The 20,850-nt window shown below is 37.3% G+C and overlaps 2 protein-coding genes across 10 annotated transcripts in view; one reads left to right on the top strand and one right to left on the bottom strand.

Moving 5' to 3' along the window:
• LOC124631471 (serine/threonine-protein kinase 3) overlaps positions 1–10,232 on the top strand; it is a 23,713-nt gene extending 13,481 nt beyond the window's left edge. For 2 of the 8 annotated variants that reach the window (XM_047165940.1, XM_047165884.1), the window contains exons 2-11: positions 284–386; positions 1,498–1,686; positions 2,425–2,652; positions 2,945–3,153; positions 3,549–3,658; positions 4,046–4,176; positions 4,420–4,561; positions 4,693–4,834; positions 4,950–5,080; positions 7,051–10,232. In XM_047165940.1, the coding sequence (XP_047021896.1) occupies positions 284–386; positions 1,498–1,686; positions 2,425–2,652; positions 2,945–3,153; positions 3,549–3,658; positions 4,046–4,176; positions 4,420–4,561; positions 4,693–4,834; positions 4,950–5,080; positions 7,051–7,226 (1,561 nt within the window). In that variant the 3' untranslated portion in view covers positions 7,227–10,232. The remainder of the gene's footprint in view (positions 1–283; positions 387–1,497; positions 1,687–2,424; positions 2,653–2,944; positions 3,154–3,548; positions 3,659–4,045; positions 4,177–4,419; positions 4,562–4,692; positions 4,835–4,949; positions 5,081–7,050) is intronic. The other 6 variants (XM_047165894.1, XM_047165907.1, XM_047165916.1 and 3 more) reach the window with 6 other exon arrangements.
• On the bottom strand, positions 10,218–16,988 carry LOC124631521. Of its 2 annotated transcripts, none has more exons than XM_047165965.1 (4): positions 16,729–16,988; positions 15,769–15,871; positions 15,230–15,469; positions 10,218–11,490 (listed from the first exon to the last, which is right to left on the bottom strand). In XM_047165965.1, the coding sequence occupies exons 1-4, from the start codon at positions 16,801–16,803 to the stop codon at positions 11,447–11,449; spliced, it is 462 nt and encodes a 153-aa protein (XP_047021921.1). In that variant the 5' UTR covers positions 16,804–16,988; the 3' UTR covers positions 10,218–11,446. The 2 variants fall into 2 exon arrangements, with proteins under 2 accessions (XP_047021921.1, XP_047021929.1); XM_047165973.1 differs by having other exon boundaries at positions 15,781–15,871; positions 16,729–16,986.
• Positions 16,989–20,850: the final 3,862 nt, after the last annotated feature.

Consider the following 20,850-nt stretch of genomic DNA (forward strand, 5'->3'; position numbering starts at 1 on the left):
GTCTCTGATATTTCTGAACTTTGGCCTCAGATTGTCCTGGATATACATATTTGTGTACCTAAGTATTATGTACGATGACTAAGTAGGTTCTAATTTATACAGTTATGTTTGGAGCTAACGATATTATCATAGGCTCATAAAATAATATTTATGCATCAAAATTGAGAGGATATCCTTTCACAAAACATTTTCTACACAAAAAATATTATTTTTGGGCCAAAGATGTCCCATTAATATGTATAAATATGATCAAGATAACACATGATATGTCTTTTTGTTTCAGCGAGCTTAAGAAGCTCTCTGAGGAGAGCTTGACGCGGCAGCCGGAGGAGGTGTTCGACATCATATGCAAGCTCGGCGAGGGCTCATATGGCAGCGTCTATAAGGTGACCACTTAGATTTCTCTTCTGTATACTTAACAAGTCTTTTAAAATATTAGCCTTCTAGTCATCGCGGCAGTAGTACCAAATTGTTATATTAAAACTTGGGCCGGAACTCTTCTTGGAAAGGGTATTCAGATAAATCGTCTGATACACGTTAATGTTGATTACAATGTTAACTCCATAAGCAGTTCAATTCAGCCTGGAATGTAAACTGTAACCTAGCGACGTAACGAAAAACGGACGTAAGTACCTCACTTTTATCAAAGCTTAATATCTACCCAAAGAAAAAGATTTAATTAAACTTAAAAGAGGTTCTGACAAAGAACTATGTAAGTAGCCCAGAAACTAATCAAAGTTTCCTGAAATTGGTAGGGAAGTACACTAATTAGACAGTAGTTCCTGTTAAACTGTTCAAAGTTAATTACAAGAAGACAGTTAGCCTTCTAACCGAGTACATACTTACACTAGGAATTATAAAGAAGTATATAGCAGTAGGTATAAAGTAAGAGATCATTCAAGTAATCCTATTACTAAGTCGTTATAATATGGACATGTCAAGTGTTCAAGAAACCGTAGCAATGCACTTTCTATGTGGATGCAACAATGACCGAAGCCACGAAAATTAACCAAAGCTTGAAATATTCCTTATTTTAGATCCATTAATTTATGTGAAATTGTGACTAATTAGAAAAACGTTTGACCGGTAAATGCATTTTATTTTCTTTTCTTTCATTTACAACCAAAAACAAAACATGCAGCAAAGTTAGTAAACGCTAATTTATTACGTTTTATTGTCTCCCCGGGTATTTCTTAAAGCTCGTAAGGACGCTGGCTAATAGTACCTAATAGGTGAAGGACCTTTTAACAAAATTAGTGGAGCGCTCATTAGTAACCACAAAGTGTCTCAGGGCTATGCCGGAATCCCCTCGGTCACTCCTAAAGTGAAATACCCGAAAAAATACGAATCAGGAAAGCACAAACTTCTTTTAGACATATCAGTAGCTTATTTATTTTGTGATTGCGCTATGTTGGTAGATCTTATTCATAAAATCAGAACATACTCCTGCCCATTTTCGAAAAAAAACTTTATAAACTTGTCTAAATCTCGTTCCAGGCGTTACACAAAGAAAGCGGTCAGGTCCTGGCGATAAAGCAGGTGCCCGTCGACACAGACCTCCAGGAGATCATCAAAGAGATCTCCATCATGCAGCAGTGCGACAGCCCCTACGTCGTCAAGTATTACGGCAGTTACTTCAAGAACACAGACCTATGGGTGAGGCAATCAGAGGTCACAATTTGTTTAGTAAGTGGACACAACGGACGTTTCTACATTGTATGTTTGTTTGTTTTTCTTTTTATTTGCAATATCTTGTTTAGATAGTCCTGTCTTGGTTGATTGATTAAGGAATTTTGTGAAAGACTGGCCTAAAACCTCAATGGTTTCCGTGCTTGAAAATAAGCTGGCCAGATCTATAACGTCCGTTAAGTTTTCTGAATCATAACATTGCCTTTACTTTAAGAAATTAAATCTTTTCTATATCTAAATTAATACTATTCCAAACTAAGTAACTTGTAAACGAATTTCATCCTACCATCTCCACATTCATACCCTCCAATATCCATATTAATAAAATACCTAGCGGGACATTAATTAACCTTATTCGCTTATACTTGGGAAAACTGTCGTGGCTTCAATTAACGAAAACTATTTATCAAGTGTCACCGTTAATTGGGCGGCGGACAGGCGTCAGACAGACTTTTAATTTGCAAAATTTCAAGGCTGTAGCTAGCTTGGGGTAGATATACATCCGTACCTAAGTTTTTATTTAGTTATCAGGAGCATTTTTTTTTTGTTTATTTTTGCGGCTTCCTTGTGTTGTATTCTTTTAACCAGAAATGATGGTCAAAAAGTCTCCAGCTCACTTTGCAAACTGAGATAATTATTATTGTGCTCTTTATTATTTTTTCACGCATTTTCATTTCACCACACATTTTCGATACCTCCAAAACATCATCCCATAACTCCTTGCAAAAATTCCAGATCGTAATGGAATACTGCGGCGCTGGTTCCGTATCAGACATAATGAGGCTTCGTAAGAAGACGTTGTCTGAAGACGAGATAGCCACGATCCTGTGTGACACATTGAAGGGGCTGGAGTACTTGCACAGGCGGCGGAAGATACACAGGGACATCAAGGCTGGGAATATATTGCTGAACACGGAAGGACACGCGAAGTTAGCGGATTTTGGTGTAGCAGGACAGTTGACGGTGAGATGAATGTTTGTGTAGTTCTTCAAGGCTCGATTAGGTAATCTATATTTTTAAGGCTTGCAAAGCGCTAGCTAATTATAGAATAGTGACAAAAATAAACCTGATATAAAGTCACATGCAGAGCGATACGTATATGTCTAAATATTTTTTGGAAGATTTTGAGTTATTACACCCATAAAAATAACTGGTTATTATAATATAATTGCCTTTCCTTGTTAAATGTCCCAATTTAGGCAGCATTCAATCTTCGATTTATTTTCTCTACATACCTTCTATCTCCAAATTCCAGGACACAATGGCGAAACGCAACACAGTAATAGGAACTCCATTCTGGATGGCTCCCGAAGTGATCCAGGAGATCGGGTACGACTGCGTGGCGGATATCTGGTCCCTCGGCATCACGGCGCTGGAGATGGCAGAGGGCAAACCCCCGTATGGGGATATACATCCCATGCGAGCGATATTCATGATACCTACTAAACCTCCGCCTTCGTTTAGGTGAGTTATATATAATATTATATAAGAAATGAAAAATAATATATTTTTAACATTTTCCGCACTGGCTACTTGCCTTGCTGAACAGCAGTTATAGACACTATTGAATATTGCCTATTATTTTCGCTAATTTCTCGTATTCTTCTTACTTATGGATATGCATCAATAGTAGTGCAGTCGCTCCTTATAAAACACTGGTACTCAGCTGTATCCGGTTAGACTGGACGCCGTCCCCAATATAATTGGAAAAAGGATCCGGAGATGATGATCAATAATAGTTTAATTTATTGTTATTCTATTACGCCAGAGTTTATTACAATGCCATGATATTCTATCAGTGTAAAACCGTAACACAACACGTAACCGCACAGTAATGAATAATTGTTATAAACTTGCAGAGAGCCAGACCAATGGTCTCCAGAGTTCATAGACTTCGTGAGCCAGTGCTTAGTGAAGAACCCGGAGGAGCGAGCCACCGCCGAGTACCTGTTAACACATGAGTTTATAGGTATGTCAATATCTACCTTATAACTGTGTAGTAAGGTTCAATTTACATAACATTATACGGCATTATGATCAATTTACTACAATATTTGCGTTTTTAACACGCTGATATTATAAGCTTCACTTGTAACTATGTCAGAAAACCTTGGAATCTTAACTTGATCCACTTCCCGGTCTTCGATTAGGGTGAAATTTTGAACACGCTGTTCTGATGACGTGCTTTTTTTAGTTTTCTAAACTATATTTTTTTTTTATCTTGTCGTCATTGTTTTTTATACAACTTATTTTTCTTGTAACTTAAGTTTATCTTTCCTTTCTTTTTAACCGACTTAAAAAAGGGAGGTTTCTATGTTTTTTTTGTTTCTGACGTTCTGGCGTTATGTGACCGTAGCGTCTGACGCAGGCAACGCGAAGCACCCCAGCATCCTCAGCACGATGATAGCGGAGGCGCGGGAGATCAGGGAGAGTCAGGTCTTCAGGAACGCGCAGCATCACACCAATAATGCTAAGACTTTTTCTGCGGTGAGTTTCTTATAGTACTTATAATGAGTTCTGCAATATTTTTTTTTGTAAAACTTTGCAGTTTTGTGTTGGGCAAAGGTAACTCTTTCGAATTATTACATTTAATGTCGTACATTTTATGATGATGAACTAAACCTGATAGACTAGAGAGCATTTTCAATAGCAAAAAGTTTTCTTTAAATGCAAACAAAATCTTAGAACTATATCAAGCTATACTCATAAATGTATAAATATTTTTTGCAGGGCGAGGGTTACGAAGACGCGACAATGAAGCAGCGAGGGGACGGTACTCTGGTGCCGTCGAGAGACGCCACGGCAGACCTGGCTGCAGACCTCGGCACTATGGTCATCAACGAGCCTGATGCTGATCTCGCTACTATGAAACGTTAGTATTCATCTACTATGTACTTGCTTTTGTAATTTCAAAGGTGAGAGAAACAAATTCACTTTTGCATTTATAGTATACTATCTGTTTTCCCGTGTTTTCACGCTTGTTTTGGGGATACTTCTTCCCAGGTCACGACACGGACCCGATGGACACGAACCGGCCGAAGTACCGGCCGCTCTTCCTGGAGCACTTCGAGAAGAAGGAGGTCAACCACGTCGCCGCCAACGGCACCCTCACCCGGCCCCGCGCCGCCGCCGACACTCACGACAGGTACGCTGGCGACTGAGCAGCTGCCTGCCGTCCGTCGGACCCGCTTGTGTCGAGGCGCGATTATGTCTTTGTGTGCAGATTTCTTTAAACATTTTTGTGTTTTTGTCATTTCCAGTGTGGAAGGCGAAGCGGAATCGGAACCGAACCCCGCGCTAGCCTTCCAACGCGCCTTTGTAGAGGAGGGCAACTTCGAATTCGTAAGTCAACTGCACGTCGTCTCTCTCCTGCCGCTCCTCGCCGAGCGACGTAAGCGGACCGTGCCGCCACCGCACATTATACTATACGTGTTACTGTTACTGTTACTAACTGCACGTGTGTCCCACTGCCGCTCCTCCCGAGCGACGTAAGCGGACCGTGCCGCCACCGCACATTATACTATACGTGTTACTGTTACTGTTACTAACTGCACGTGTGTCCCACTGCCGCTCCTCCCGAGCGACGTAAGCGGACCGTGCCGCCACCGCACATTATACTATACGTGTTACTGTTACTGTTACTAACTGCACGTGTGTCCCACTGCCGCTCCTCCCGAGCGACGTAAGCGGACCGTGCCGCCACCGCACATTATACTATACGTGTTACTGTTACTGTTACTAACTGCACGTGTGTCCCACTGCCGCTCCTCCCGAGCGACGTAAGCGGACCGTGCCGCCACCGCACATTATACTATACGTGTTACTGTTACTGTTACTAACTGCACGTGTGTCCCACTGCCGCTCCTCCCGAGCGACGTAAGCGGACCGTGCCGCCACCGCACATTATACTATACGTGTTACTGTTACTGTTACTAACTGCACGTGTGTCCCACTGCCGCTCCTCCCGAGCGACGTAAGCGGACCGTGCCGCCACCGCACATTATACTATACGTGTTACTGTTACTGTTACTAACTGCACGTGTGTCCCACTGCCGCTCCTCCCGAGCGACGTAAGCGGACCGTGCCGCCACCGCACATTATACTATACGTGTTACTGTTACTGTTACTAACTGCACGTGTGTCCCACTGCCGCTCCTCCCGAGCGACGTAAGCGGACCGTGCCGCCACCGCACATTATACTATACGTGTTACTGTTACTGTTACTAACTGCACGTGTGTCCCACTGCCGCTCCTCCCGAGCGACGTAAGCGGACCGTGCCGCCACCGCACATTATACTATACGTGTTACTGTTACTGTTACTAACTGCACGTGTGTCCCACTGCCGCTCCTCCCGAGCGACGTAAGCGGACCGTGCCGCCACCGCACATTATACTATACGTGTTACTGTTACTGTTACTAACTGCACGTGTGTCCGACCGCTCTTTACGTGTTACTGTTTCTACGCAAATTCGTAAACCGTAAGGGTGTGCTGCAGTCTCTTGTCCCATGATGCAGCACTAAGTAGATATTCATTTTGTCTCTCACAATATCGTGCGCGCTATTGTCCCACTCCGCACCCTAACACGAGATGACACCTTTACTTGTCCGCTGCTCAAATCAACGTGAAAGGAAAAGACTTAAAAGCGATTTGTGTAAGCGCCATCGCGGTATAACGTGTGGTCTAACTGAAATAAACTGCTACTAGATACTCAATAGCTAAATGAACAGTAACCGTCATTTGTTTGATTAAACAGGTTCGGTCAAAAACGCTCAACCTTTTTAGATAAGATTAAATAATAGTATGGTATATGTAATTGAAACAATAACAATAACAAATCGTTTGAATAACGAATGTGTGCGTCACTAACCGCTCCATTTTTATTTAAAATGTGTTAAGTTTACATTTTATGTGTTATATATTACGATATTCTACGCTCACATTTTAATTGGTTTTTGCAATTTAAAAATTGTAATTATGTTTGTTTGAGACTGTTATTTGTGGGCACTGCAAGTTTGGCCCTCCTGATTTGATGAGTGTTAAAGTTTAAATTTAAAGATCAAAATATATGTAGCTAATTTTGTCTATACAGCCTCAACTGCACATAGCTAATTTCAGGCAGTCCATGTTATTTCTTAATCACCGTACTAACAGGAGGACTGCGCTTGCATTGCCGTGTGTGTGAAAGATAACTTCCACACGGGCAAGCTTTCCCATAGTTTAGCTTGCACAAACCTGTACACAGTCCACAGGTTGCACCACGTTACCAACTGGTTGAAACCGGTTTGAGCTGGCTAACATTTGGAAGCTTGCTCGTATGGCAGCCTCTCGAACCGAAAGTGACCGGTGGTTCCCCCTACAGCTGGGCTACCTGGGCGAGCGCGAGCTGGAGGCGCTGGTGTCGCGGCTGGACGCGGAGATGGAGGCGGAGATCGAGCAGCTCCGCGCGCGCTACACGCGCAAGCGCCAGCCCATCCTCGACGCCATACACCTCAAGCGCAAGCGCCAGCAGAACTTCTAGCGCACCGCGCCGCCTGACCACTGGACACCGGCGTTACTGTCCCTACGTACACCATCATTCATCTCAACATCGCCTTCATTCAATTAGGTGCTTTTGAATAGGTGCCAAAATTTGACATACGATGTTCCTAAAAGTTCTCTTGACTAGGAATCGATTCGGCCTAATATTTTTGAAATTTTTCGCGTCTCGCGTCTCGCTTCTGGCCAAATAACGTGCCACGTGTGATGGGCCTTATGAAATTCGACCCAAATTAAAAAAAAATCGCTATTATAGTAAAAAATACAAAACTGATTGATATTTTTGCCTTTTTGATCGGGTAAAAATTATACTGTGTCAAATATTTGATTCCGTATGTGCTAGCTACTGTAGTTTAATACTTACATCTTTGCCAATTGCCGATATCGTATATCCGAATACGCGAATAAAGGTCAGTTCAATAAAATGCGTCAATGTGCGTGTCACAAACCGAGGTAGGTCCTCCTAGCATAGCGTAGCTTGTTAATGTAGATTGTTATACTAGTGTAAGTAGCCTAGCATAAGAACACGTAACGCCGACACATATCCCTCGCGGAGTAGATGGCGCCACCGTACATCAGAGACAAGATGGCCGCCAAGTGTATTTTTTTCTCGTCCAAAACAACATTGTTTCACGAAAAGAAAATACACCTCCGCCTTGTAGAATACTGTATCAAATTCATGACAATATTATTTGTAGATATTACTAGTAATGTAACAAATAATTTGAACGTGAACTGTTTCGTTTGTTTTGATGTATTGCGTTCGAACAGTTATTATTAAGTTCCTTATGTTTTAGATCTCAGATGTATCTCGCAAACATATTATATACACGTATATATTGTAATTAGATAATATTATTCACTCAATTTGTACATTGTTTACGACTTTGTAGTGGGTTGTGAGATGAATTTATTGAAAGATAATTATAATACAAGTTACATTTTGAATTCATGATTTTCAAGTGGGCCGCCTGAGTATGGGGACGTCGTAAACGATAAAGCCTCGATTTCAAAGTGGGATTACAGTGTATAACATCGTCTGCTTCGTCCCCATGCTCAGGTGTGGGCACCGGGTAAGGCTGGGTGTCGGGTCCACTCCCGTATATTTTCGTGTGCCGTCTGATTCTCATAGTACACAACATAGCGATACCCTCTAAGGGTATTTAATCTATTCTCACGAGATTTTATGCATTTCTACATTGTAATAATGTAAAATAATTAGCAAATATTATGAAATATTAGCGATAACGAGTGACTTTGAGCTGGACATAGATAGCTGTTTTCATGTAAAATGTCTCTTTGCAAATTATATAGTGTTCAACTTCATCGATTAAAATTAAATGATACAAAAGTTTTAGAAGTGCCATTAAATTTAAATAAAACATAGTATTTTCGTACTACAAGCAATAGTTGTAAATTAGAAGTATATCTTTTGTCAATGAATTTTTAAAGATCGGCGATATATTTTTGTGCCATTGAAGTTGAAAGAAATCTGTAGTGTTTGGGTAAAGTGAATATGAATTGCGTGCCGTCTGCTTTCAGGTAAAGGCTTCATCTTATGCAATTAATTACTTATAAGATTAATATTTTGCTACATATCTGGAAGCAGGCAAGCTGTTTTGTGACATTTCATGGACTAATTATTCGAACAAATCTATTGTACTACCAGTATTATAACTTTTTGTCAAATGTAATAATTACTCAAGCATATTTTGTGCTTTTAATGTCTTTTCGTGTTTTGGAAATGGCATAACTTAAATTATATTTTGCAAGTAATCGAAAACTTTGCGAGTCAGCAGGTAACATGGGAAGGCTCAAATCGTATAGTTCATTAAGTACTACTACTAGTATACTTTTGTGAACGGTGACTACACCTGGATTGTGAAATAGTGATAGTCAGAAACCTGTTGGCTCAATTTAACCGGCCTATAAATCAAATGATTGGAATAAAACATTCGTCTTTGTAAAATGTACAGGGTAAACATTATATTAATCAATAATTTTAATTACGAAATTCGCTTGATCGCGGTCACGTGCTTGGTACTTTCATTTCGTTGTATTCACTCAATTTTTACTAAAATTTTGCGAAATTAATATTGTAATCGATCTAATTTTTGAAGGAGTTATATATTTAATTTTAGGTAATGTAACTACAAATCTAGGATATAAATAGGCTGATTATGGATGACTAATAGCAATACCTACTAGTGTTGTTGATACAATTTGCTATTTATTGGCATTCGAGTGTAAATGATACCTTGTTGAAAATGTTTTGCAATGCATTGTAACTGCAATTTACCGCTGAATTACAAACTTGTGGAAAAACAGCTAAGAAAAATAACGTAACTATAGAGTATTTTTGTAAGTGATATGGACAAACAATAATGTGCGCTATAACATTAGCAACAAGGTTGATTATCGAACAAAACAGTATAGTGTTGTTGACGAGTTTCGTTGAGCGTTCGTTTAGTAAGTTTGTTGTTGGACGAGTACAACGCCGCTTTAAATATTCAGCGTGTGTTTTGTGTGATGTACGACCGGCTGCACACTTTGCGATGAACTTGAAACTACCATGTGATTTCGGGATAAATCTAAATGCTTTAAAAATACGAAGTACACGTCGACGGTGCCGTCTTAGCTAGATTTTAACCAAGGAAAGTATAAATTAATTAAGGGAATGCGTAATGTTTAAGTTTGCAAGTGTATTCATTTTCTGAAGCATTTATATTTATCCCAATTTGAACTGATTGAGAGATATGGACTTTGGTGTGGAATGGAAATGACGTTAGCTCAATTCAGTAGTTTTTGTCAAACCTACATTTTGTTATGTAGTGTATCGCGAGGTGTGCAGCCAGCCTAAAGCCTTGTATTATAGTTTGTTAGAGTACGAAGGAAGTGCACTTTGTAATTCTGTAGCCTGTTGACAAGTGTTGAATAGCTGCGTACGCATTATATTTTTGGACAGACAACTCACTGAAATAAAAAGATTAATTCATTATAAAAAAACTTTATTTCATTTCTCGTTCAACGAAGTTACAAATCGGTCAAGACTGCATCTATACAAGTATACACATCTTTACAACATGATCAATGAAAATTCACTAACTTTCAGTTTTTAAATCTCAAAAATAAAATTCAACAATTTAATCTCTTAGGTTTGACTAGTACTTTAGATTTCTAGAAATCAATCCACAATAACTTTATAAAACCTTTTTGGAGCGGTTCTTCTTTTGAATAAAATCGAAACATAATCTTACAACCGAAAAATCACAGATAAAATAGATTCACAAACTTATACAGGAATTTAAAACACGGGTTCTAATACAAAAGGCTTTTCTTACGATTATTGGAAGATATCGAAACACCTACCCTGCCTTCATATCTTTGAATGTGTAAATGAGTATACGCCACGATACGCAATTGATTGGTTAAACTTTTAAGTAAATGAATAAGGGCAATACATTTTATATTTGGATCTTCGGACTGCGCCTGATAAACAGCATCTATCTAACACTTAAACCTAGTAATGTTCTAATAACTTATGTCTAGTTTCTTAGGGAGATGCTACTCAGAAATTTATATATTGGCAAGGAGTGTGAGAGGTACAGAATGTTCGTATAGTACAGTAGATAGTTATAGTTTATTGTCTCTGATATAAAAAACGCGCTTGAAGAGCGTGAAGCGTGAGGAAAGCAGCAAGTGAGATCAAATTAATACTGTGTTACATAATTCGTAAAATGAGATTGCAATGTTTGGTTTCCTAAGAGAAAAACAGGCCATAATGACCCAAAATCAGATCAATCTTTGATTCATACCGATTCAATTCGTTACATTCGAAAATCACAGATAAAACAGAATGATCATAGGTACATTTTATAATACTTGTTTGGACATTGTCCTCGGCAGGCAATGCTTGGAAACTTACTATCTCGATAAGCAAATAGAGTGGAACGACATTATTTACAAAAAATAGATTGCCTCATAAATTGTTGCTAGAAACCAAGCAGTGCCGACTTTCGCATTAAATTAAAAAAATAACAAAAACTATCGTTTAACACGAGGAGAAGAAATCTTCCCCTTTTAAATGCATTTAACCTTTTTACAAGATTACTATAAAGTCTTGTAAAATAAACGAACCCTTGCTCAGCCTCTATGGCGGACGAGTTCATCCTATGGATGGCAACTATACAAACGCCTATATTACAGATTTTCGCCCTGTACTAGTGTCTGAGTATCATTTGACAGTAGAGAAAGCTGTCCAGCACTGAAAAAAGAAGATACACAACATTATTTCAGGTCTTGAAAAACTGGATGGTAAAATATAGCATTGCTATCCTTTATTATATGTTACACTTCCACAGTTGGGCTAAGCCTTGCCTAACGCGTAAGATAAAAATAACTTTTCGCTCCCTACACGCCCAGCCCAGTGTATACAAATCAGTACTCATGAACCCATTTGTCACATTATAATATCCATAATGGATGAGGAAGTGGCTGTTATGTGCCCATCATACAAGTGGGTACATCAGTGGCGTAGCGTGGGTATCTGGCGCCCGGGGCAGTTGTCGATTTTGCCGCCCCTTCCCGTGTATTTTTTTTAAGAAGTGTTACTGGCCGTTTGTCATTTTTAACCGACTTCAAAAAAAGAGATTTTTTTTTGTATCGACGTTAAAAATCATCAAATGACCCTTCCCGCTGTGGGTTAGCAGCAGTGAGGGAGTGTCAGACTCTTACTGACTAAAAATCGTCGTGTTCCGTCGAAGGCCTTTTATGTTCCAGAGCCGCGGTAACTCTTTCGAACAACCCGCAGCCCCGGCAGAAGGGGGAGGTTCTCAAGTAGACTTTTCTTTTATATCTTTGTTACTTAATTTCTTGAAGGTTTTAAATTTCTTTTAGGTATGCAGGCTAGCGAAGTAGGTACCTATAAGTATATATGAAATTGAAATAATTCAAAAAGCGGGGCTACTTTAAACTGTTTAACAAATTAATTTAATTTACGGGACTAACACTTAAACTAGTTTCCATGGAACTATACCTAAGCATGAAATTTGGCTTGTATCTAGGTAGGTATTGCTTATAGCATTCAAGTTTATCTAAACCAGTGGTTCTTAACCTTTTAGTCATGAGGGACCACTTTATCTAAAGTTTGTCTTGCCGGGGACCACCTCATCGGTTTACCTAAATTAGCACTCTGCTAAACGTATGTCGGCAGTTGTGTAGGTAAGCAAATGCAAATAAAGAAAAACTTGTCTAATTAGTTTCCAAGTTCGCGAGCGAAGCGAGCGCGAAATTTTTAGCGGACTTAAACCAAATATTACGTAAAGGAGATTGGGCAAGAATGTATGAAGTTTGGTCCAAATGTCCACCACGAACGAGACCTATATAATTAAATAGTCCACTTAATTTAGAGTAACTTTCACTAAGAAAGTAAAAAAAAAACAATGCCAAAAAAAAGTTATAGCCAAAAATGTATTCTTAATTTTCGGTAGTTTTTGTATGTTATAATTATTATTTTTTATTTTATTCCATTTCCGCACTTTATCTAAAACTAAGATGAGTAAGACACATTTGCATATAAACAGCCCATTATTTTGCCCGATGGATGTACAAATCACTAACCAATTGAGGCGCCAGAAGTGCTTGGGGTGAGCATATAACTGGCCTCACGAATAGACTAAGCTATGCTGCGTACGCTGTCAGAAAGGTAAGAGCTCTCACCGATGTAGCCACGGCGCGTTTAGTGTACTTCAGTTATTTCCACAGTGTTATGTCTTACGGAATTCTTATGTGGGGCAATGCTGCCGACATAGAAAATGTCTTCGTGTTACAGAAGCGTGCTATCCGTGCTATATACCGACTAGGTACTAGAGTCTCCCTAAGGGAAAGGTTTAAAGATATTGGTGTTCTGACTGTGGCGTCTCAATATATTTATGCCAATATAATATATGTAAGGCAAAACATAGAGTTATTTAGTAAAAAAAGTGACGTGCACAATTTCAACACTAGAAATAAACATAAATTAACCGCATCTAACTATCGATTGCATAAAGTGCACGGTTCGTTTGTGGGCCTTTGTATACGCATTTATAATAGAATCCCAGTTCATTTGCTAGAACTAACGGACAGTTCTTTTAAAATCAAAATTAAGGATATTCTGATTAAAAAGGCTTATTATAACATTAATGATTATTTCACAGATACACGCAGATGGCAGCTCTGAAGTGGACAACAAGTGTTTTTTATATATATATTTTTTTTTTTTGTGACCAATATTGAATTGTATAATTGTAATTTAATTATAATTAAATTGTAATAGACAGCTGTGTTGCTGGGAAGTTTGTTCTTCACCACTTCTTCTTCCCAGCCATAACACTAGGAAGTGGTGAAAGGGGGGCGTTTTGGGGGTGCTGTCATTTTGTATTTTTTGACGTGAAAAAGTGCTGGAATCTAGCCTATTTTCAATAAACGATTTTGACTTTGACTTGAATATACTGAGCGGTGCCTGGATCTAAGAAAGTTCGATGTAACTGGTGGTGTCTTCTCTCTAATAATGAACAATTCTATTTTGTCAGAAGTTACAGAAAGTACGAAGTCGAACATCACGAAAAGTAATTGAAAAAATTAAAGTGAAAAAATCTATAAAATGTTTTATTTGATTTTGCTGTAACTTTTTTCTGGCATTATATTTTTTTTTACTTTCATAACAAAAACTGTTCTATATTTAACGGGCTATCTATCCATATAGGTCTCGTTCGTGGTGGACATTTGGACCGGAATCGCCCATTGTCCTTTAGCCCAAACTTACTTAACTTTTTGTTTGTTGACAGATGCAAAAATAAGGGCACATCGTTTTTGAATACGCGAGCGAAGCGAGCGCGAAACTTTTATCGGGCTTAAACCAAATATTACGTAAAATTTAGCCCAAACTTACTTAACTTTTAGTTTGTTGACAGATGCAAAAATAAGGGCATATCGTTTTTAAATACGCGAGCGAAGCGAGCGCGAAATTTTAATCGGATTTAAAACAAAAATTACGTAAAATTTAGCCCAAACGTACTTAACGTTTTGTTTGTTGACAAATGCAAAAATAAGGGCCATAATATAGTTTCCCAATACGCGAGCGAAGCGAGCGCGAAATTTTAATCGGACTTAAACCAAATATTACGTAAAATTTAGCCCAAACGTACTTAACTTTTTGTTTGTTGATAAATGCAAAATTAAGCGCATACAGTTTCTGAATACGCGAGCGAAGCGAGCGCGAAATTTTAATTATTTTTTATTTAAGACTCAAAACCAAAATTACATAAAATGTAGTGTCACGTGTGTTTTAAGTACCAAATTTTAACAATAATTAATTTTAAGTTTAAACTTTCTTATTTAATGTTTTGTTATTGTCACACAGTTTTATGTAGCGGCGCAGATACTAGTTGCGAACAATATATATTTTTTTTAATTGGGTAAATTTTGCCGCCCCCTAAAAGCTGCCGCTCGGGGACTTTGCCCCCTTGCCCCCCCCCCCACGCTACGCCACTGGGGTACATAATCTTTAACAGCTTATTCTTAGATTTTTGAATTTTGGACATTCGAAACTGCGTAAAATAAAAGTCCCAAATAAAAGTATTTAAAAAAGTAGTTTGGTTATCTAATACCCTAATGTTTTCAGCCAACATAGGTGTGTTGTTGACAATAAACCTTGACCTACTTGGAAATGGTGCGACCTTTCACGGCCTGTAATCTTTTCAGCCATAAAGAGCATGACCCGTTCAGAGGGTTGCTGACTGAATAGTAAGTATTATGTAGATCTTTGGCGGAACTTTATGCCGAGTCATTTTGCGTCAATATGGTATTATATTAAGTTAATAGTAAGGATGATTTATTTGGCAAAGCAACTTATGTCATTAACAGAGAACTATGAGAGATACAGTTGTTTCATATCTGAATGGTAACTTGGGTTAAAAATGTTGAAATTCAGTTTGAACAATAGGTAATGAATTCATACTCACGATATTGCGCGGCACTGATCAACAGCTCATATAACTGCATAGGACCCTTTCCTTTCAGCAGTATTTCACATACAAACACATACACGACCCTCGTGGTTTCGAACAATGAGTCCAGCAGTAGCCAGGTGGTGATGTTCCGACCTGTGTTGTGGCTTGCGCTGCGGTTCATCACCACACAGCTGTTCAGAAAGCCTATGCCACTTGTCACGATCATCAGACCTGATATGAAGTAGTGGATACCTGTTGAGGACATAGATATATTGAAGTTGGTGTATGTGGTTAGATTTTCAGGCGATAGGCAGAGGCTAAAGCAGGATTTTTTAGCATGACAGTTAGTTTCAGATATTTATATTATCATGATACAATAAATCCTACATTCTAGAAAGTTGTATAATTTTCTAATATTACTATGTTTCATTTATATGCTAGGTCTGTTAAAAGTATTCCAGTAGCACCCAGCAATAACTATCTTGACTATTGCTGATTTTGTAACATTGCTCAGCATGCATTAGCAATCTAAGTAGAGGATTATAGTATACCTAACGCATTACCTATTTCATTTCCTACTAAAGGATCTAGGTAAAATAGATCCGGGTTGAGGAGGCGTATTAGTGCCAGCACAAATGCTGTAGCTGATGATATCTGAAAAAGTATTAGTAAATGAGTGGGTATTATGGTTATAATATCGCTGTGCAGTTATAGGATTAGCCATTAGTAAACTATGATATTAAGGGCATAGATTTAATATTTTAGGATGATGATATTAGGAAATGATTTATGATGACATAATATTGCAAAAAGCTACATAATGTTACCAGCACATATCAAAACATATTTGACTTCTATATTGATCTACTTTAATATTAAAATGGATGTCTTATGGTAGATGCTCTTTTAGAACAATTTTCCATGTTGATAACAGTTTTTCTTGCTTAGTAACTGGATTTCTCCTTGACTATTAGCCTTCAGTTTTTCTGTTTTGTTAGAGCAGTAAATAACAATAAAATTCTAACTCCCGGTTATATCAAATATAAGGAACAGGTCTATATTCAATATGTCATCATTATATGATCAGTAACATGATAAAATTAATGTTTGCTGTGTAATTGCCAGACTAACAACTCATAAACTAATGATACACAATGTGAACTGTCTGCTGATAAGTTATTAAAGAAGCCACTGTTAATATAGTCAAACAATATGAACAAATACCATAAACAGAATTAATACTACTACTTAGAAGTACTGTTTCCTGTCGTATATTTGTGTATACTCTAAATAAGGCTTAATTAATTGTAAATTTACTAATAACCTTTCATCTAACGTCTAATAAGAATGTAAATATGGTTTTTTATATAAATATGAGGGTAATAAAATCATTGGATGTTCCAATCACCGATTTCATGCAAGCAATAGCTGTCATCATTATGTAACGTAGAAAGTGATTTGTTTACAGAATATTAAGGTGTATTTTAGGTATATAAACAATATTTACTCACAGAAAACACGGCAGCGACCACCCTCACATACATTTTAAGGTCTAACATCGGCATAGTTTTAGACTGTGTGGACATCGAGACACTAAATTACACTAATTCGCAACAACTTTCACCGCATTGATTAGTGAAACAAATGAGATATCCGGCGAAAATCGATAATTCTATTTACGTTGTCCGTATTTACGCGCTCGCTGCCTGCCTGCAACACGATCAATTTTATCAATGAAAATGACAATTGTTGGGAAATTGACATAATTGCTGTCAAAACAAAGTCAGCTCACAGCTCAGCAAACTTCATGATGCTACAAACAACAGTTCCTAACAATTAAACGCATTTCTATAGATAAGTTTTAACTAAACATCCTTATTCTAAGAAAAGTGATAATTGAAAATCAAAACATTAAATATTAAAACGTCTGATAAAATTGATATCCTGCAAATTAAATATAATTTCTTTATAACTTTCTAACGCCATCTTGCGTAGGTGTCATTAAATGTGTGATGTTCCTGCTTCCTGATTTTAATACAGATGGCACTAGCAGTACGTAAATAATTTGTCGTAAAAGTAATCTTTAAAACTGAGAAGAGAAGCTGTTATGAAGATAGAAGAGTTAGATTCAGATCCTTTGATTCGGGTTGATAGTAAGAAAGGGTAGAATAAGAGATGTGAAATTAAGACTGCGATGAAAATACATGATACCTATTAAACTTATTATACTGTAGGTATATTTTTCATAGGCATTATTTTTCATTAAACACAACGTAAAGAATGTAGATTTGTTTATACAACTATATTATAAACCATAACTTCAAAACACGAAGTGACACCCATTATTAATTTCGATTAGCTAGAGATGTCAGCACTCGTCATCGGGACAATCAAATAAATGCAAGCGCAATTAAAATTATTTGTGAACTTTTCTACGGCTGTCAACAATCGTATGACGCGCCCACATTTGCATAGGGTAACTTTTTATTTAGCATTATATACACGCAAAATGAATATTAATGAATTTCATGTTTTATACATAATTAGAATAAATTAAACTTACAATTTGTTATATTCCTAATGTTTTGTTTAATTCGGTACTTAGGTACCTAAAATCTGTGAGACGCTCAAGTCATTAATCCACCAGAAAGTATCATACATAGGTAGGTAGGTAATGCCTAGACTAAAATACTATTTCTGTAGCAGAGGACACCTACAGCCTGTATTATGATTTATTTATCTTTCAACATATCATTTATATTTTTAAATATTAGATTATAAAAAATAAATAAAAAAAACATTTAAAAATATAAAAAAATAGATGGCCACCGATATCGGACACAGGGTCCAAGGTACCGGTGGTTAGGGTCCCAGAGACAGAAACCTCCTCACAATACGCGCCGTATCAAGGAGTACTGCCTTCTGAATCAATCCCTTGATCCAGCCGCCCAACAAGAGCCTCCTGGGGTGTTAGTCGAGGCTCTTGGCTATTAGACCATTGGCCGTAATGACAATCGGCACAATAACAGCCGTGTCGACATCCCACATGGCGACAACCTCGTGCGCTAAGTCACGATATTTTATTTGTTTCTCTTTCTCAGCTTTCAAGAGGTTCTCGACATGCGGGACGGTGACATCGACTATCATCGCGCGGCGCGCTAATCGATCTATCACCACTATATCAGGCTTATTGGCTGCAATAGTCATGTCAGTGATGATAGATCGATCCCAGTACAACGTGATATGGTCCTTTTCGAGAACTGGGTCGGGCGCATACCTGTAGTACGGTACCTCAAGATCTACAAGTTTGTATTGCAGAGCAAGCCTTATTGTTGTTCAAACAATAGATCTTTTTATAGGTAGGGATCATGGATACTGAATAAAAATAAATAGATAATAATTCCCAAAAGAGATCAACGACCCCACGTTGTTTTCTTAATTTCATGTGGATAGAGATGCTAAATAATTGTTATGAGTTTAGTACTAACATGTAATTAATAACTTACAGGAATCGTCTTTTTTATAAAATCTCTAGCCTCTAGCTAGATATAATTAAGAAGTAAACAAATCTTGGATACATGGTACGTAATGCTACTTACAGAATAGATAGAATAAATTCAAAATTTTAAAATGAGAACGATTTTAGTGATGGGGCGTTTCGCATAATGCACGGCGCGCGTTCATCATTAGCTCCCATTCATCGAATAACAGTCCGATTCGATTAAATAGATTCTCCTCCAAATAATCGGATTATAAATTTACGACTTGTTGCCTGTTATAAATTTAGTTGATTCCAATAATGCATATTTTTATTACTTACTGATTTACTATTTGGTTACCAACTGGTATATTTACGATTATAGTTATGATAATGCATGTTTCATTGATTGTTATAAACCGCTTTTATTTATATGTATAAAGCAGGACCTAAGCAGGTATCTGTATTTAACGAAATTATAGAGGCAAATAATGTGCTTAAATACACAGTTTTGGTTCTAAAAAATATTAATTTATTTTTTGTTCCCCAACGAGTACCTACCTGTATAAATATGTAATTATATTGTAAGCCCAATTAATATTGTTGTACGATAGAATAACAAGTTCAAAATTCCTTTTTTGATTAATATTTGTTTAAGGCTGACCACTGGAATTGTCTCCGAGTAATTGAATTTATAAGAGTGTATATTGCGCATATAAGTACTTCTATGTTATACTTTACAACTGTGTCGTTATTGTTTTCTCTGAGCACTTGTCTAAGTGAATGGTCAGTGTGGTCAATTCTTTTGTAACTTCTCACATAAATATCTCACATTTATGGGAATGAAATTGAACTTTATGCCTCTGCAATAAGGGTCACGAGAATTCGATTGTGACAATAGAGCTTGCGCCCCATCCCGGTAACTAATTGTTAAGCAATAAAACGGTATGGTCAGTCGTCAGTGTATCACATGACAGGGGAACGTTTGATGCAATCTACTTTATTAAATAATAATGATTGTTTCATTGTAACAGGTTTGTACAGTTTTGATTCTGGGCGTTATGCCAATTGTGTGTCACAGTATGATGCTTTAAAACTGGATGAAGTAGCAAGTTTTTGAAATATTTCGTTATACAGATATGTGCCTACCTCTAGGTACAATGGTATTGATTGAATGGTAGAAACAATGTGCTTAATGATTTTTCCAAGATTCTAAAATAAGTATTTTTGTTATAAACAGTTAGCCTTTTCCCGACCTACCTAACCAACCTACAGAATTCATAACATTTCTTAGACCAAACGTCAGACACCACTATGCGAGTTGGCATGCAAATGACAGTACGATCGTACTATCAAGTGCATTCGGTCGCTCTATATTATTCGAAGAGCGTCGGTCATCCACACAGATATGTCAATATGCGATGAATAATATTACAATATGAAAGCTCCATAGCTCGTGTTGTGTTCGTAATGTTTGCGCACATAATTCATACGGTCAATGTGGCGTGCGGACAGCGGCGAAATGTCAATAATTTGATTAACATTACGCACTCATGTTTATGATATTTTTGTGTTATGTTCGTAAGAGTAACATGAGTGAAATAATTAAGGTGTTACCTACATACTGTCATAATTATTTTATTAGATTAGAAAATTGGTAGGTAGTTAACTTATTTTTGGTTAAAACAGAAACGGTAACTAAGATTTTGATTCAATTCAATGTAAGTTCGTTCGGGGATTATGGTATTATTATTTGACGGTAAAGTGCTGAGTAATCGAACTAAAAATGAAAAACACAGCAATCAGCACATGTTCAACTCTTCCTATTCGATTGTCTGTCAAAAGAGATGATCGATTGTAACTGATAGTCATAATCGATTTTATAGCTATAATTCAATAATGTGTCATCATCACTCATGCACTAATTTAAAGTATTGGGATAAAACTTTTTTGACTGCAAATAAAATCATTTATTTCTGTAAGCTAGCGTTAATTTGTTCTACGGTACTTTACTTACTAGCTAAATAAGTTTTGTTTTTCTTTTATAAAAACTTGTAGTGTTTTTCGAGAAATGTGTTTATCTTTTTTCGTACAATTTCATCCAATACATGAAATAAAACAAATAATTTAAATTATTTACATATTTTAAACTAGA

The sequence above is a fragment of the Helicoverpa zea genome, chromosome 1 (assembly GCF_022581195.2).
Source record: "Helicoverpa zea isolate HzStark_Cry1AcR chromosome 1, ilHelZeax1.1, whole genome shotgun sequence".
Taxonomy (NCBI): Eukaryota; Metazoa; Arthropoda; class Insecta; order Lepidoptera; family Noctuidae; genus Helicoverpa; species Helicoverpa zea.